The sequence below is a fragment of the Passer montanus genome, unplaced genomic scaffold (genome assembly GCF_014805655.1).
Source record: "Passer montanus isolate IOZ18808 unplaced genomic scaffold, ASM1480565v1 scaffold5, whole genome shotgun sequence".
Classification (NCBI taxonomy): Eukaryota; Metazoa; Chordata; class Aves; order Passeriformes; family Passeridae; genus Passer; species Passer montanus.
This window is the reverse complement of record NW_024369929.1, coordinates 11577934-11596136: the sequence shown is the minus strand read 5'-3', so window position 1 is coordinate 11596136 and position 18203 is coordinate 11577934. Positions and strand designations below refer to the sequence as shown.

At 43.3% G+C, this 18203-nt stretch overlaps 1 protein-coding gene across 9 annotated transcripts in view; it reads left to right on the top strand.

The window, feature by feature from the left end:
* The window catches only part of AKAP13 (A-kinase anchoring protein 13), a 204384-nt gene that overhangs the window by 176038 nt on the left and 10143 nt on the right, over positions 1–18203 (top strand). For all 9 annotated transcript variants that reach the window (XM_039723000.1, XM_039722995.1, XM_039722998.1 and 6 more), the window contains 16 exons: positions 863–1034; positions 4121–4188; positions 4641–4707; positions 5886–6021; positions 6998–7110; positions 7668–7814; positions 8365–8615; positions 9239–9364; positions 9470–9587; positions 10103–10351; positions 12535–12611; positions 13949–14130; positions 14212–14294; positions 14617–14796; positions 15526–15690; positions 17739–17809. In XM_039723000.1, the coding sequence (XP_039578934.1) occupies positions 863–1034; positions 4121–4188; positions 4641–4707; positions 5886–6021; positions 6998–7110; positions 7668–7814; positions 8365–8615; positions 9239–9364; positions 9470–9587; positions 10103–10351; positions 12535–12611; positions 13949–14130; positions 14212–14294; positions 14617–14796; positions 15526–15690; positions 17739–17809 (2205 nt within the window). The remainder of the gene's footprint in view (positions 1–862; positions 1035–4120; positions 4189–4640; positions 4708–5885; positions 6022–6997; positions 7111–7667; positions 7815–8364; positions 8616–9238; positions 9365–9469; positions 9588–10102; positions 10352–12534; positions 12612–13948; positions 14131–14211; positions 14295–14616; positions 14797–15525; positions 15691–17738; positions 17810–18203) is intronic.

Genomic DNA, 18203 nt, shown 5'->3' with positions numbered 1-18203 from the left:
GAGTTTCCTTTAGAATTTGTTTGGAAGAATTCCAAATCCATGAAAGGCTGCAGGGAAAAATGTTTCAAATTTTTAGTATTTAATATTTTCTTTCTAAGTTAGAGATAGAAAAGAAGCAAAAACTCTGCTGAAAGTTGGAGAGGCTGTTTGTGCTTGTCATCTTTCCAAAGATGAGTAGCCTAGAGGTTGATTCTGGCTTGTGGAAGATGGGAGGCTCTTTTATGGTGTTGCTGTTGTTCCCCAGCCTTTGTTTGGTGCCGTAGGTAGAGAGTTTGTAAAATGTCCATTTTGCCAAAAAGCTTCACATGGTTACTTGGGGTCGCATGTAACTGTTGAAAAAGTTGCTAGTTGGAAGGAAAACAGAGGTGGAAATATTTTGGCAGTAAGGCTGTAGAGGCACCAAGGAAGAGCTTGTGTTCTCCTTTAGAAATGCAGTTGAAAATCACGAGCATTATGGTTTGGCCTTAAAAATGAGCTGTGTTGAAAGTCTGATACACACTGCATGTGGTATTTGTATTTAACACAATTTATTTAAAGTTCTGAAGAGTCTGATGAGAGCCCAGAAGAAAAAAAGAGGTAAAGTCATTAAGCCAAGCAAGTATAAAACAAAGGTAGAAGGAAATAAGTGTCTTCAGAACAGTCTCGGTGCCATCTGCAGTGGTGAGACACCTGTGTGAGTCAATAGTGTGTAAAACCACTTCCACAGGGGCTTTTTGGAGGCAGAGCTGGGCAGACACATGGCCATTGTTCAGGTGGACCTCGATCGATACCCTCGCCGTGCCAAAGGCAAACACTGAGCAATCTGTAACTAGGGAAGAGATCTCTGCCAGTGACGAGGCTTTTGGTCATTCTGTCTCGACAGGAAAAAGAGAAAGATAAAGAGAAGACTAAAGAGAAGGACAAAGATTCCAAGGAGAAGGAAAAAGATAAGAAGCTGTTAAATGGACATCTCTTCACTGCAACCTCCGTTGTAGCCCAAGCAACCTGTTACCACTGTATGAAGCCTTTCAATAAGGATTCGTACTACTGTGCAAGTAAGTCAGGGGGGTTCCCCCCCTTCATTTTATTTTTCATTGAATCTGGCACGGAAAATGCAAATTTTACACTTTATTTTCCTTTGGCTTGAGCATGTGAGGTGGGAGGGAGTCTTAGGAGATAGTGATTCATGGAGCGGTGTGTTGCCTTGTGGAAACTGGACTGAAATGAGTCGTGGCTGCATGGAGGTGTCCTGAAACCTCTTTTCTAAACCTGAGCTCAGCTCTCACAGTAGGCCAGGGGTTTTTCTACCCCTTGTTTGGCTCTATCAGTCAGGAGAACTTTGGTTATTTCAGCTGCATGTAGTGGCTTGGAGCTGAGGTGTTTTGATAAGATGGACAAAGGACAGGGACAGCTGGCTTGGATCATGGCTTCTGTTTCCAGGGGGGGAAAAATGTCCTACCCGTCTGTGGTGTATTGCTTTAATTCTCTGAAATACTGCTTTGGTGCTTTGGTGAGCCCACAGCGAGAACCACATTGTACAGAAAGGAAATGCTGACCCTCTGCTCCCTTTGAACAAGAAATTGCATCAGAGGTCAAATGACAGCTACCTGTGTGCGTGTGAAGGACGTGCAGCACAGGGCAGGCAGGATGGGAACCCCACTGAGGGTTTCTGACAGACTGGGGACTTTGTTCTCATTTCTCATCAGACTGTTTCTCCAGCCTATAGCTCGATAAGGTCACTGGTGTTTGTGTGGTCAAGACCAGAATGCTGCTTGCTTCATGCAGCAACCAAAACCTATAGAACATGCAGACAAAACCCATTTTTTCTCCACTATAGCTCAGTAGAAAAAGCTTTCCTCTCCTCACTATTAGCAATTTTTTACTCCACTAGCTTAAAAATGAGTCAAAGCGACTGCGGGAACTGCTCCCAGGCTGGAGCCTTCCGTTCCTGCTGGTGGATGTGAGCAGGGGAAGGAGCAGCCAGCTGAATCCCAAATGGCACTTCTGAGTTTCCTGGAAGAGATTTCAGCAGAGTTGTTTGTCTGAGACACGCTCTGTGTCAGCCTGATGGGAAATGTAAAACATCAACAATTACAAGCTCTCAAATGCATCCTCTCCCTTTCCCTTCTTGATTTTCTGAACAGCTTCTGAAGCCACGTAGAAAATCAAATATGTCCCAATTTAATGCTCTGTATGTTAATGAGTTAAAATAACCCAACAATGTCATGTGTTTTAGCACAGATGTTCTTTCCTTGTTTTCAAGGTACAATGCAAAATTGTTGCATGTTTTCTACATTGGCCATGAAATGAATGTCATAAAAAAATGTTTGGTGAAGGCCTACTTTGAGAGCTCACTCAGCGAGTGGTTCTTTCTCCCACTGCATCTTAAAATCAGCCTCAGATGCTTTGGGAATGATGGATAAGCAGCAGCAGAGGCTCTGATATTCCTGTGCTGATGTAGACTGGTGCTACCACCACTGATCTGTCTCACCTATGGATAACTTTTAATGCCTTTCAAAGCACTGGATATTTTAAATCAATGTCTCGGCTTTTCAGTGATGCCCCCCAGCTGGCTGAAACATCTACTCAATGCTGAAAGATTGTGCATGCTCTGAAACAAATGAGCCTTATTTTTAGTAGCTCTCTGCCTTGTCTTCTCTTACTTTTTGTATGATCAATGATGCAGAAAACAAGGTTTTGAGGGTTTTATTTATTAATACTCGTGGCATGGAGGAGTTAGAGGAACTTCTTTCTTGCTAAAGAGTTGAATTGGAGGAATAAAGTCCCTGCAACCAGGTTTTTTAGCATAAAAAATGCAATTTTTTGCCAAATGGTACACACTAAAGAGCTGAGTTCAGGCTTTCAAGGCTTGAGTGTGAATTTCATGATTCTGAATTGTCTCCCTACCTCTGTTCATGCCCCACAGGAGCAGGTTTTGTTCCTCTTCCTTCTTTGGTCTGAAAGCTTTCAGTTCTTTGTGGGTTTTTGCAAGAGTTTTGTTGTTGCTTTGTTCTGTCTTCTCTTGCACAGGAAACTTTGAGACATTGTCAGAATAGCAGCACCCTATGACCTTGCCCTGATCTCTGTCAAAATTGCAGAATTACTGGTTTTTATTGAGTCATCCCAAATGTAAATGATTCTAGAAGTGTGAGCATATTTTGTCATTCTGGACATAGTAGAATTTTTCTTTTTTTTTTTTTTCTGCTTCAAGAAATAATTCAGAATTTCACACTTACTTGTAAAATCCAGTTCATTATCTGTGTTAGTGTTGTCATGAATAAGTGGAAATATTTTTCTCTAAGCTACTGAATGCTGAATGTCATCTTGAGCTGTGATCTTTCATCTGCCAAAAGAGTTAAAGCCTGAAACCCATTTCTCAGTTCTTAGAGAAAAAAAAAAAAGGCAGTTTTAATCATCTTTGAAAACTTTGATTCCCAGAAATCTGCTGGCAGAAGTCATGGGCAGACCCAGGGTATTCAAAAAAAGCCAAAAAACCAAGCCACCCAGCTTTTGCTCTGGCATATATGCGGCAAAGGGTGGTGTTAAAGCATGATGGTCTTTGCACTGGTGAATGTGGTGCTTTAGCAGGAAGTCCCAGCCTCAAAGATTCCTGAGAGATGCTGCTCCTGTTACCTTTTCTGGGAACCCTGCAGTACTGCAGCACTTGGGGTCTGTGCTCTAGATCTTATCCATGATGTCTGAGTTTGTGTAAGTGAATTCCCCTGTCCTCTTCCTGTCTTTTAGATCTCATATTCCTTGTCTTGATGAGAACAGTATTTGTCTTTTTTCTGTCTCCTGCTTCTGCTTTCCACCTTACTTTCAGAGGGATAATGCCATCGGGGCTTTTTTTTTTTCCTTTTTTTTCTCTTTAATCTAAGACCCCTGACAATTCAACCTTGCATGGATTTTTTTACAGAATTTCCTGTTAAATTCTCCGAGGAAATATTATTAACAAAGGGCTAATTTTCCTGGAAAGCAGGCTCTTTCTCAGTATTTGTAGCTAGTCACGTAAACCACAATGATGCCTGAAAGTTATAATTCTCCGTTGTGTTAGTTAACAGTTCAGATTACAACAGCAAAAAATGACCTGTTTTCTGTGGGGTTTTGTTTAATTCATTGGTTTTTTGGCTTTTCTTGACAGACTGTAATGCAATTGTTCACAAAGGCTGTAAGGAGAATTTTGCTTCTTGTGCAAAGGTCAAAATGAAGGTAAGGGATTTCATCTACTCTACTGAATATATATATAAGCACTTTCTACCACGTCACAAAGTTTCCAGTTTGTTGTAAAGAACTTCAGCCCCAGTGCTGAAGCTTTCACATAATGAAAACTGTTAAATATACTGTTTATATGAGGAACTCACAGATTTCATGCTTACTCCAAATACAAGGAACCTGCTTCTCCAAGCTAAATAATGTTTGTGCAATTATGATTTCAGTTCACTTCAGTATTGTCATCACTTTCACATTTTCATATTTGCTGAACATTTCTCCATCTGTTATTTTGCCCACTTCATTCAGAGAAAATAAAAAATATATTTAAAAATACACATACACTGAGAGGTTTCAGGAAAAAAAATTAGTTTTTTTTTGTTTTAGTTATATGGCACAACCTTTTGGGAGAAGGGAAGAAGAAATTAAAGCGTATTTCATTTTTCTTTCAGCCACAGAGAGGGATGCTGCAGGCACATGATACCTCTTCGTTACCCACAGTAACCATGAGAAACAAAAGTAAGACAATTTATTTCTGTCTGCTTTGGGAGTGGTCTGTGTCTGATGTTCTCAGCTGTTCTGACAACTGATACTTGATATTATGAAAAATAAGCTTTTAACAAGGCAGGGATGAGAGCATCCTCTGTGCATGCTAAGCAATATTTGAGACTTCAGAAGTTGTACAGAAGTCGTCTAGAGTTCATCCCTTTCTGCAGTGTCTGTGTAGCTTTAAGGAAATATAAAATAATCTCAGATTTAGAAAAATCACTTGTCTGTTGTAGCTTGCAGAAGGCCTATAGCTGTTAAGGGCACAAAATCTGGATATAGGCTTCATATATCCATGGGTGTCTTACATGGGAAAGAATCCAACTATGAGTGTTAAGTGGAGAGGATTTAAAACACAATTATTTTTGGTTTAAATAGTCTTGGGCTTTCAGGTAGGCAAAATAGAAGGTTTAATTTTGAGAAGGAGGAATACTGACAAACTGTTCCTGGCTTTGCTGAGATACACACTGCATTGCAGAGTGACCCAGTGTGACCAAGGATGAAGAATAGGTGTGAAATAGCCCAGACTGGTTTTGTAGGGCCATGATTCGATAAGCTTAAGTGATAAGCTTTGATAAGATAAATGATAGTTTGTATGGAACCACACTATATAATACAGTTGTAATCACTGTGGTATTTATCATGAAGTTCAGAGGGGTTGGTCCGCATAGCAGAAATGCATCTGAAGAAGGAAAAATCTGGAATTAATATGAACAGATTATTTAAAGGTATGTGATGGTATAATGAAATGAGGATTATAATTTCTCTCTGGTACCTATCTCAAAGAGTTTGACCAGAAACATCAAGGTCAAAGGTTATATGACTATGGGCCCAGGGAAATAAAAAGGCAACAGGGTGGATTGTGACATAAGGTTAATTATCAGAACAGTTAAATTCAGTTTCCCATGTGTGTTTGTGGACTTGCAGGTCCCACCTGGGTGTTTCAAGCAGAGTGCACTTGAGTTCTGCTCAGGGGCCAATGGTCTGCCTTTCCTATGGCTGTTCCTAACTGCTGACACCCCCTGGGGGTGATTCTGGAAAGGAAAGGCAGTGCATTTCAGAGTCTGGATCCTTTTAAGTCGTCCCCACGCTAGTGAACAGTGGTTAAGGAGTTTGCATGGGCTGACTGTTCCCCCACCCTCCCACTGCAGGCTCGCAGCCGAAGGAGCGCCCACGCTCCGCGATCCTCACGCCCGACGAAACCACCGTCACCTCCACCTTCAGCAACAGGAGATCACAGCAGCCCACTGCCCTCTCCAAAAGTGTCTCCATACAGAACATTGCAGGGTAAGGCTCCTCCCTGCACACCTGACTCTGTGTGTGTGTGTGTTATCCGACACTGCTGACACAAAGACGTAATTTCAGTTTCACTAGAAATAAGTTCACGTGCTGTGACTTGTGTTACAGGTACAAAAGGGATCACAAACAAGAAATAGCCATGTTCTATATGATAACATAAGTTATCATATAGATAACTGATGTTATCGTATAGATATCAGTTGTCTTCTGCACAATCTTGTGTGAGTTAGTTTAGTCATGGCAGGAGTTCAGAGGCACAGCTGAGTTGGCCTGGTAGATTCAAGGCCACTTCCCAGGGATGCTCTGGGCTCCTAGGAAGAAATTCCCTTGCCTTGGGCTGGATGCTGTGCAAACACACATTGGCAGCTCAGATGTAGTATTAACTTTTGTGTCCATAACAAGAGGGTGAAGGCACAAATCTGCAGTCTTCCTGTTTTTACATGGCATTATACATAATTCATTACAAAAAAACATAGAAGAAAATCTAATTTATGCTTCCTACTGTACTTTCATATTGAGCAGTTCAACATGTGAGGCAGCCACAAGGACTGGGTTATTCTGGACAATTTGAATGTCCTGGCTATTCATTTCAGTCCATTTTCTGATCTTTCCCAGAGCTAGTGATAAGGATTCTTGTATAGCCTTTGGTGTGGCATTTTTTCGCACTGTTTGCTCCAAGGGCAATGAGGATGGGACGTGACTGGAATGGAGTTGTCCAAACTATGAAACCTCAGGAGTGATTCTTTATGGAAAGCACCGTCACTCATAACTGTAGCACTTACAGCTTCTCAAGCTCCAGTGGGTAGTTAGTAAACAACACATAAAGGCACATTTCTGTATGTAATCGTGCAGTGCTGGCTTTGTTTTTCAATTCATATTTTAAATGCATTTATTCTGCTTATCTGAAAGTACATTTGGCTGGGTTTTTGTCATAAACAATATTGTGTGTTCTGTTTTTCTGCAGAGTTGGGAACGATGACAGCTTAATACACACTTGGAAATTCCTGTCTCAGTCAACAGACTCTTTACATAAAATCAGCCGGGTTAATGAATCCATGGAGTCACTGGTTGATGAAGGTAAGAGATCTCCATGGCATTTATAGGAGAAGGAAGGTCTCAGTGCTGCTTTCCAGAAATAGAAAATCCATTTTCAGCAATTGTCTTCTTTTATAATGGACAATTAAAGTGCATTTATTTTAATCTCAGAATATTAGTAGGATAAAATAAAACAAAGCCCTACATAGTAATTTCTTTAGCTCATTGAATTATGGAAAAACATTTAGAAGGTTTCAGTTACAGTTGAATTACTTGGAATTTAGCTCAGGGACAAACATTTCCCCTTCTGTTGTGGTTTTTTATTTAACTGCAATGTCGTTTCATGGTAGATTAGGAATACATTATCTGAGCTAGAATTTGGTCCATGTGAAAATGGTGAACAGGAAACTAGGAAATAACCTTTAAAGGTGTTTTTCATAACTAGGCTTTATGTGGTATGTGATCATTTGTGTCAGTAAAGGAGAAAGTGTGTGATGTCTGTGGTGTGACTGACAGAGCCTAAACCTAAATAATTAGACGGGAATCTCAAATGAGACAAATTACCCACATCTTAATGGCACTTATATTGGTTTGTGAAGGTGCAGACATGAACGAGGGACAGCTCATGGGAGACCTGGAATTAGATTCCAAGCAGCTGGAGGCAGAGTCCTGGAGCCAAGCAGTGGACAGCAAGTTCCTACAGCAGCAATACAAAGATGTTGTCAAACGGCAGGATGTGATTTATGGTGAGACATCTTCACTTTTCACTCACTGTAAAAAGCTCCTTGATAGGAACATCGCTTTAGTTTCCTCAAAAGTCAAACATTGATTCCTAAAGTTCCTAGGAACGTAATGTATTCTGTGAAAGCTGTCTTTCTGCATTTCACATATCCAGAAGCCATCAAAATCCCCAGAAATTGCCTCTCCTCCTTTGTCTGCTGATGACTTTCAAACTGGGTTGCACCACGAGTAGCTAACTACGAAGTCTTTTCCTGAGGGATTCAGAAGCCATCCTGTTTGGCAAAAGGGGGATGTGTGGAGGCTGGCAGTGAGGTGTCAGGGAGGAGAAGATACCAGGGCTGAAGGTTAAGACCCCAGCAGCAACATCCAAAGTTCTCTGGTGTGGGACGCCTCTTCCCTCCTGTTTCTCTCACACATGAAACTCTTGACTGATGTTACAATTCCTGATATGAAATTTTTTGAAACCACTTAGAGAAGGCCAATTATGGAAAAGCTCTCTAATGGCAGCTTTTCCTTGTGCTTTAACCCATGAACTCTTGTCCTCATCCTATGCAGAGCTAATGCAGACAGAAATGCACCATGTCCGCACCCTGAAGATCATGAATGATGTGTACAGTGCAGCCATGTTAAAGGAACTGCAGTATGATCAGCAAGTCGTGGACAAGATCTTTCCCTGCCTGGAAAACTTGCTGCACATCCACAGTCAATTTTTCCAGCGGATTCTGGAAAGGAAGAAGGAGTCACTAGCAGACAAAAGTGAAAAGAACTTTGTTATCAGGAGGATAGGTGACATCCTACTGAATCAAGTAAGTGCTGGAAAATGTTTGCAGTTCTGAGAACACAGCTGGAAGCCAGATACTTTTCCTTCCCTCCTGTTTGTGCCTGTCAGATAAGCACAGCTGATTGCACCTTCACTCTTCACACATACAAATCTCCACCTCTGCTTTTTGAAGCACTTTTTGCTCTTTCAGAGGAAGGTCTACTGTTGAAAATTAATTTAGTTCATTTTGTGGGAAAGAGAAGCGTTCACTGACAGGCACAAAACAGTTTGACCACAGACTGGAGTGTAGGCAGGAATTCACAGCAAAATATGCCCATTGTGTTTCTTGGCTGCATTACTGACCTGGTGTTTAACTCAGAGTGTGTCATTTTACTTTTCTTTATCCACAGTTTCGGTCTTCTTTTTGTCTTGACTCTTTTTGTTGTTGGATTTTAAGCCATGGGAGTGGATCTGCAAATTTTGCTGTAGGTGTGAGCTCAGTGAAGTCCCCAACACAAGTCTTTACTCTCTAGAGATCTGCTTGCATGGTTGAGCATGCTTTGGGCTAATTTGATTTCATCAAGTTCATCTGAGAGCCTGGCAGGCACTGCTGGGATGTCACCCCAGGAGTTCAGTGCAGTCTGGAGCTGTGTGTCCCTTTCTTTGCAGTTCTCTGGGGAGAACGCTGAGCGGATGAAGAAAACGTACGGCAAATTCTGCGGGCATCACAACGAGGCTGTCAATTACTTCAAAGAGCTTTGCTCAAAGGAGAAGCGCTTTCAGGCATTTGTCAAGGTAGGACTTGGCAGGACAGGTGTAGCCAATGGAAAAAACATCTCCTTTCTGCACTCTGGGGGAGTGTTTTGCTGCAGTATTGAAATTTTCATCTTTGTTCCTTAGAAAAAAATGAGCAGCTCCCTGGTGAGGCGTCTTGGGATTCCTGAATGTATCTTGTTGGTAACACAGAGAATCACAAAGTACCCGGTCCTTTTACAAAGGATACTGCAGTACACCAAAGGTAGGGACTAGTTCCTCTATTCTATGCACATAGTTGTTTGTCTAGTGTGAAGTTTTGACCCTTTACAGCCAAAGAAGATTTTCTTGCCAGCTAATCCAGTCATTGTTGTCTCACATCACTGCAAAGAGATAACTCAATTCCACACTTCTCTTTAAGATTAGTTGTTTAGGTACCTTGATTTAGTTTTTAGAAGTGTGTCTGTAGCTAATTATGGAGCGACATGCCTAGACTCCAAAGTCTCCCAGCTTGTTTTTTTTGGTATTGGTTAAAATATGTAGTTGATTTGTATGTTTCATCTTTACTGTCTTACATGCAAAGTGTATTAGAATATTCTCCAGCCTCAACCATGTATATGTGAAAAGTTTTGTGAAACTCTCTTTAAGGAGGAAAAATGTCTCATTTAAGAACTAAAAAGTTACAATGTGGGAACTTGGGAGAAGAGGAAGGAAGGAAGTAAAAGTGGGAAGTTAGACTGCGCAAAGTCAAATCGAGATATTTCTGTTTCTTTTTTAAAGAAAACGACGTGGAACATGAAGACTTGACTCAGTCATTAAACCTTGTTAAAGATGTGATTGCTGCAGTCAACAGCAAAGTCAGCAACTATGAAAAGAAAAAGCGTCTTGAGGAGATTTACAGCCGAACAGACAGCAAGTCCATCATGAGGATGAAGAGTGGCCAGATGTTTGCAAGAGAGGACTTGAGTCGTCGGAAACTCATCCGCGATGGGCCTGTTTCACTAAAAAGCTCAGGTGGCCGGTTAAAAGGTAAGACTCTCCTGCCTTCTGATGTGGAAGGATGCAGCTCACCCTCTCTGGGTGTAGCATTACTCCTCAGATTGGCGCCTTCACCCTTCATTTATTCTTCTGCTTTGATAGATTGTGACTTTGATAGCTTTCCCCTGCTGTAACCCCCACTCCCCATTGCATTTCCAACTACTTGTGTGTGTGTTCTGGGGTGACAGAGAGCTGCTTTTCCTCCTGGTGACTCTGTGCCTGCTGTGGGCTCGGGTGGCAGTGACACCTCAGTGTGTCAGCCAAGGGGCAGAGTTGCTGTGGGATGCTCTGGGCCAGGAGGACACAATGGGGCTGCAGTTGCCCAGAGCATTGAGTGAGATCTCCATGCCTGTGCCATGGTTCCAGGAGTTCTGCTGGCTAAACTAGAACACAGCCTCAACTTTCTGGGCCTCTCCTTCCCTCCAAGGGCTGTAGCAGGTCTGCAGCAGTACCATCCCAGTTGCACTGGGATCCAGGGAGATGTCCCAGGTATTTGTTGCTCTTGAACCTCTTAAGCTGTTGACACAAACTGTTCAGAAGAGGATCCAGTCTCCCTGCAGCTGCCTCTTGTTGGGTCAGTGTTTTCTTGAGTTGCTTTTTTTTCATTATCAGGTGGAAGTAGTTTTTTTAAGGTGCTGTGCACTGAAGTTCTCCAGTGAGTTAAAAGCTAAATCTCCCAAGGAAACTTTCAGCTGATACCACGGTAGCAGTAAGAGCAGACAGAGCTGTGCCTCAGGCTTGGCAGGAAGGCTGGGCTTCCCTTCCTCCCTGCAGCATTAGCTGATTAAGTTATGGTCTGTGGGCATGAATGGGGCCTGGGAGCCTGATGCCGTGCTGTGCAGGGAGGTGGTGATAACGTGGAATTCCATATGGGGTATGATTTATTTTGAGGTTTTGGAAGCAGGAAGTTTACAGATGATTTCTAGGCACCCGAGACTGCTACCATCTTTAGATGGTGGATGAAGCAAGTTCTGCTGCTGTTGTGAAATCATGATAAGCACAGGCTCCATTTGCATTTCTCAGTCATAGAAATGCACAAACATGTCCATAGTGCAAACTCCCAGGGAAAGTAGGTCCTGCAGGCAGGCTGCAGACCCAGGGAGAGAGTAGATTGTTCATATATTCAGATTATTTTGTGGTATTTGAAATGTAGCACCGAAAATTATAGGAAGAACTTTTGTTTAGGGATTTTAGCATTTCCCTTCTTGCAAAGTGCATGGAGCAGAGAAAAAGGCAGTCATATGTCACCTTCTGCAAACCTGCCAGAGCCTGGATTTCATTTTGCAGCTTCGTTTAAAGTTTAGTGGTTCTTTTATCTGGAATGGATTCTGTCTTCCCAAGACAGACTGGAAGGATTTACCCATGGGATGATTTAAGTTTCTGGTTTGCTTCCTTTCTGTCACAAGATTTCCCAAGTACATTACACAAAACCTCTTTGTGCTGAGGGGTCTGGGTGGGGCGTTACACTTGGTAGTTGCTGTGCAACTTTATGATATGTTATTAGGAGACTTGGAAGGCTCAATGTGTACTCTGGGAAAAGACTGATTTAAAATCCTCTGTTGGCCTGAGGTTGTGTTTCCTTCTCCTGTGAAAGAAAGCCAGGTCCTGTGTCTCACACAGGCTCCCCTCAGAGTTGTGTTTGTCTGAGAGCAGAATTACTGGTGGCTCCTGAAGTCAGTATTTCCTGGGAAAGAAACTGCAGCTGACAAATGTTGTTATTGCACGATAATTTACACCCTGCAAACCACTCATCAAGAGAACCATAAAATCCAAAACTTCCTGTGCAGATATTTTGCTTGAGGGCTGAAATATTGATTGTTTGAGAAAACAGAGCTTCTATTGAATAAATGCCTCTGGCTTTCACTGTTACACCATGTCTTAACTGGTAGGTGAGCATGTGGCTGGAGAGGAGCACCCCTGCTCTGATGGGTGAGAGCAAATCCTGCAGGATGCCCAGGTGCTGATGTGTCCTGTTTAATGCAAAGCTGGTTCAGAGCTAACGTGATCTGGCATCTCCAGGAACTGCCCTTGCTCCTCCTGCTGACTGGGAGGTTGATCTTGCTTTCAGGATTTGCAAAACCAGCCCTGCTGCTCCCCAGCGCTCGTATTATTGCAGATGTTTTCTGGGGTGGGTTGTGTGGTTGTACTGCACTGGTGTGCTTCTTCTTTTGCAGAAGTCCAGGCTGTTCTCCTCTCTGACATGCTCGTGTTCCTTCAGGAGAAGGACCAGAAGTATGTCTTCGCCTCACTGGTAAGGCTTCAGCCTTTTTTCCTCCTTACTTTTCTATGGGAGAGACCCGTGATGTTGTGTTGTGCAGCACAGCCAGCAATTGCCTGCTAAACAACTTAATTTTCTTGCTCAGAACATTTTTGTTTGCTGAGCAGACTCCATTCTTTTTGATGGGAAAACATGTCTTCATGCCCCACCTCCCCTTCCTGCAGTGCCTTGGCACAGCTGATAATTGGCCTTGAAAACCTGCCTGTCACTGGAAACACTTGTGCTTTGCAATTTGTGCACACTGGAGCAGTGTCTGGGCTGGGAGGGGGTGAGGGGATAATGCAAACATTGTAAAAATGAACCTCAGCTGAAGGAAATGTCCAAATATACTGTGAGCTGCTGCAGGGGGCAGTGAGGTGAAATGCCAGGGCGGTAAATTCAACAGAACAGCTTGAAAATAAATGTCAGAGAAATATCTTTGTAATGTGTAGGAGCAAAAACATGAGGTTTGAGGGCAGGCCCCCAAAAAGGGCTGGGCACATTGACCTGCTAAAGAAAACCTGGTGCCTGGTGGAGTCTGCTGGGCTGTACCTTCCAGGCACGGTCTAGACTGGCTAAACCTTGTGACCTTTCCACTATTTGAGCATTTTGAAAGCTGATAATTTGTTATTCCAGTTCCACCAACCCTGTGCACGGGCTACACTGGGGAAGTTGATTTGCATACAAGTCCTGCTAGTGAACCAGATCACCCCAGCTGTAGCATGTGGGACAATGCACAAAGGGGCTGACTCGTGTGCAGATGACACAGCAGCCTGGGGACATTGTAAGCCAGCAGGCTGATGACACAGAGACCATAGCACACAGTGAACATCACCTCAGACACGACTTCTCACATAGCAGTCAGCTGTGAGTGTCTGAGAATAGCAGGGGTTTTCTGGGATTTGGAAACAAGACTTTATCTTGGAGAGAGATGGTGAAGACACTGTGTGTGAAGCAGGCTAGCAAGCTGCACCAAGTGTAAGGAGCAGCTTATTAATGACAGGGAGAATGTGGTCAGTAGGAAAAGAGATCAGAGCAAAATATGGTACAGTTTACAAAACCACAAAGTCAATTTAAAATAAATTCTTTCTTGAAATGGAGTGAGGTAAAATTGCTTTTCCTACATAACTGTTGGAGGAAAGCAAACTTCTTTTTGACCCTATTTTTGACCCCATTAAAATGATTTTGTTATTTTAATTAGGCAGTATGTTCAGAAAATGTTTACAAACCTGAGAGATGTAGCACTGTGGTTTATTGAGACCTTTTCAATGCTAGTTTGAATCTGGGGCTAGCTCTGGTCCCCCTTCTCACCAATTTATTTCCATCTGAAGGACCAGAAATCCACTGTGATCTCTCTGAAGAAGCTGATTGTGCGAGAAGTGGCTCATGAAGAGAAGGGTTTGTTCCTGATCAGCATGGGCGGAAAGGATCCTGAAATGGTGGAGGTCCATGCCAGCTCCAAGGAAGAGCGCAACGGCTGGATACAGATCATTCAGGACACCATGCACACCATGTAAGACACTCAGCTGTTCTTGTGAGGCAGGGGGTGCACTGGGTGTGTTCCTGTAGTAATTGAGCCGTGTCTCCTGTCCAGGGATAGAGATGAAGATGAAGGAGTCCCTTGCGAGTCTGAGTTTGAAAAGAAATTGTCCGATGCGAAAGTGAAAGAACTGAAAGGTAAAGTCTGCCTGGAACAGAGCTGGGGAGCCACTGTGGAAAAATGTACGGGAGTTTCTGGGTTGGATTTTGTGGTGAAATTGTGACTTTTTTCAGTCCTGCATCCACCAAATAACTGCAGTCCTGGTTTGCAGGTTGCCTTCCTTGCATTATTTATTTTCTGAGCCTGCTGTGCCAGATTGCCCAGGGCACTGTGGTGCTGCCAAGCCCAGCACATATTGTCGTGCTCCACTAGATGGGGCCAATATCTCAGGAATAGCTCAGGTTTCCTTGCCAAAGCTTTTATTTTGTCTTCATCCCTGTTTTCTGTTCACCCCCACAGAACAACTTCAGCAGAAGGATAAACAGATTCTGCTCTTGCTGGAGGAGAAGACCAAGATCTTCCAGGACATGGCAGACAGTTCTGTGCAGGAGGAGTTGCCAAGCTCCAGGCTGCTCTTCAGAGCCAACACAGAAGAGGCTCCAAAAGGAGAGGAAATCATGAAAACAGCAATAATTGAAGGTGAACCAGTCATGTGACATGTAAATTATAGTAACCAACTACAATTGGTTACTATCAGTGAAGGTATCATTTCTCAAGCACCACTTTTGCAGAATGTTATTCTCTTTATCAGAATAACAAGGTAAGGAGAAACTGCTCCTCATGGTATTGTCTCAGGGACAGATCATGAGGATCAGGAAAGGAAGCAGGTATTGACGGGGTGTTGAAAGAGGGCAGGAAAGTCAGCACAAAGAAAACCATGCATTGAACCTGATTGGAGGTCAGGAACAGCATGGGATTTATCCTTGGCTGAAATTTGGACCATCCAGGCTTCTGCTGTTCTTCAGTCTCAGCAAGATGTGAGAGTGGGGCTTGGGTTCCAGCAGGCACTTCTGGTGCTTGCAAGGGACAAGCAGTTCTGTTGGCAAAGGCAAGGGTAGGTGGTAACTCAGGCTACTTTTCAGTATGATCTTTGGAGAGGCTAAAGTTATTAAATGCTGTTGTCTGAGAACATTGAGGTTGCCTGAAGGAAGAGAGGGATGTGTAAGCTTTTTGCAGAGCTCCAAGAGTTGGACTTAGTGGTCAGACAGAGTGAGTTTTTGCAGGGGCAATGTGTACTGTTCACGTCACTGTCACAGAAACCTAGATTCTTTGTACACCAAATAATTTCTGACCTGAGTTCAGGCAGGGATGAAAATAGCTCAGAAACCTGAGGTGGGTTTTAACAAAGATATTGCTGCTTTTTATCAGTTGAACGGCTGCAGCACCTGGTGAGCAGGAGCCTGGGCACTGCCCTCGGACAGCAGGTCAGCAGTGCTGCCATGGATCAGGAGGGAGGAGTTGGCCCCATCTCACTCCCTAGAAGGGCAGAAACCTTTGGAGGATTTGACAGTCATCAGATGAATGCCTCCAAGGGTGAGTAGTTCTGTGTGTGCTCATCAGAATTTGTTAATAACGCACGTCATCGTATCCTCTTGCTTCAGAAGGACTTCAGCTGGTGGTTTGAGTTTCACAACTCCTCTCCAACAATAGGTGACAGATTAAAGCACAGATTAGGAAAAAAGCTTATGTACAGGTGGATTGATGGTAGCTGAGAACCTGTGGCTATACAAGGGTTAAACATCTGAACTCTTCACTCCTCTCTGTGCTCTCTCTAAGTAATACTTGCTATTTTACTTATGTGCTACATGAAAGCATTTGGCTTCTCAATAAATTGGTTTCTTCATGTTATTATTGTAATATCTACAGGTCTGTTCTTTGTTCTTCACTTTTCTTCCCAGCAGGAGCCTGATGCTGTTGCATTTACAAATGGATGTGGATATTGCTGAATCAAACACCTTCTCCCCTGTCTCTGCTCTCTATGCATTTATGTTCCACCTACATCTGCATGTATTATTCCTCCAATTAAGTCTCTCCCAAAGAAGTGCGTGACTACTTATTTCAGCTGCATACTTGGCTGCTTCCCAATGCCCTCTTTCTTTGCTCTAGTCATCAGAAACTTCCCTGTCCTCAAATTCCTTTCTCTGTGGTCTTACTCACACTCCCAATACAACCAGTTTTGCTGTGCTAGTGTCTGTCTCAGCACTGGCATCGTTGGACCTCGTCTGACCTCCTGCATTAAAGGAGCAGTGTTAGCTCCAGACACTCAGACATGAGAACTATGTAGAGGCTTTCCCAGCTCTCCTGGAGAGCCCAAAGGCCTTGTCATCATGATGACAAATATGCTCACATTGGAGGGGTTTGTTGAGGGCTGTGCCTCTCTCTGTTGCAACGATGAATGGGACAACTTTGGGCTGATGCCGAAATCTAAGTTTTCTGTAGAAATGCCCTCTGATTCTAATTCAGTAGTTGTAGGATCTTGGGAGATTTTGGGAAAAGAGTGCAGGGCCTATTTGTTCTGCCCAGGAGGTATGAAACCTGGCATTCTCTCCAGTTCTTCTGTTCACAACCTGTGAAACCTCGGGCAAGGCTTATAACCTGACACCCCTTCATTCTCCCCTCCAGCAAAGCAGAAGGGAGGAGTTTCCTCCTGCAGAGAGGTGGAAGGTCCCAGGACGTGGCGCAGGAGAGCAGGTCTGTTAGGAGGACTTCAGGGTCAGCCTCTAACAGCAGAGCCAGCCTTGGGGGTGTGGGGAGGAGAGGGCCTTTACACCAGGTGTGGTGTCCTTCATGCTGCTGCAGATTCAGGTTTATGTAAAGTCTTCAAGAGTGGCAGAAGAAAAGTTGCCACTGCAGGTGTGGGTTTTCCCCATGGGCTGCATCTCAGCTGGCAGCAGGAGTACAAAGTCTTGGCAAGAGCTAGAGGATGGAAGGTCTGTGTGACTCCTTTTGAGCAGAAGGGCAGCACAGGGGGAGGGTCAGAGCCCTCCTGTCCCCACAGGTCAGCTCAGTCCTGCTCAGGAACACTGATATGAGCCATCCAGGGGGAAGTTAGAAAGAGAAGCTCAGTGTCCCTTTGAAGATCCAGGCATCTGATAGCTAAGGTTAATGATAAATTATTAGCGTAGAATTACACAGGGTGTTGCGCAGCAGTATCTGACCCAGATGTAAATTAACTTGCACAAGAGAGGCATTGAAACTATACCTGCAATAATATACCCTGATATGATTCTGTTATCATCCTCCATCTGCTCTTATGCTGCCTCATGTCTTCTCAGCAAGTATTCTGTGGTAGTAGACAGCAGTGCAGGGGCTAGACAGAGCACCAGCTAATAGCTGAATTTATCAGCACGTTCTCTGAAACCAAAGTCAACCCTAATCTAAATTCACATCCACTTTTCCTGGTAGTGCTGACGTGTTCCATATATTTAGGGCTCAAATTCATTTAGTTAAAATGTCAAGAGCTCTGTGTCCGCTTTTGTGGAACATGTGAGTTTCCTGTATTAAATTCCTCAGACTTTAGCAAGTTCATCTCTGCCTTAAAATGTTGAATAACTGATGTCAATGCTGGCTTCTTCCTTTAGGTGGAGCGAAAGATGAAGGCGATGATGCTCAGGACCTTCGGAGAACAGAGTCAGACAGCATTTTAAAGAAGGTATGGCTTGATTTGTGTGTCTGCCATCACTGAATTCAGATTTCAGGAGTGACAGCTCTAGCCTTAAAAAAATGCCTGAAAAATTCTTAACAATTAGATACATCCTCATAAGTTAAAAATAAAATAAAATGTGAAATATGCACCCAAAACCACTGACTTGAAAACCACTGCAAATCAGTTGTAAACCCTAATGGCACAGGTTAGCTACCATCTGCCTGCAGATCAGACAAAGCATTTGTTTAATTTTGCATTGTTATTGAAATGCTAAGGTCAGCTACAACCTTGCAGCTTTTCTTTCTGGGGATCAATCCATCACATAACTGCAAAATAATACCTAATTAACTTTTTATTCTATATGATTCTAAATGGCCTAAAAACATGCATGAATTCTCCC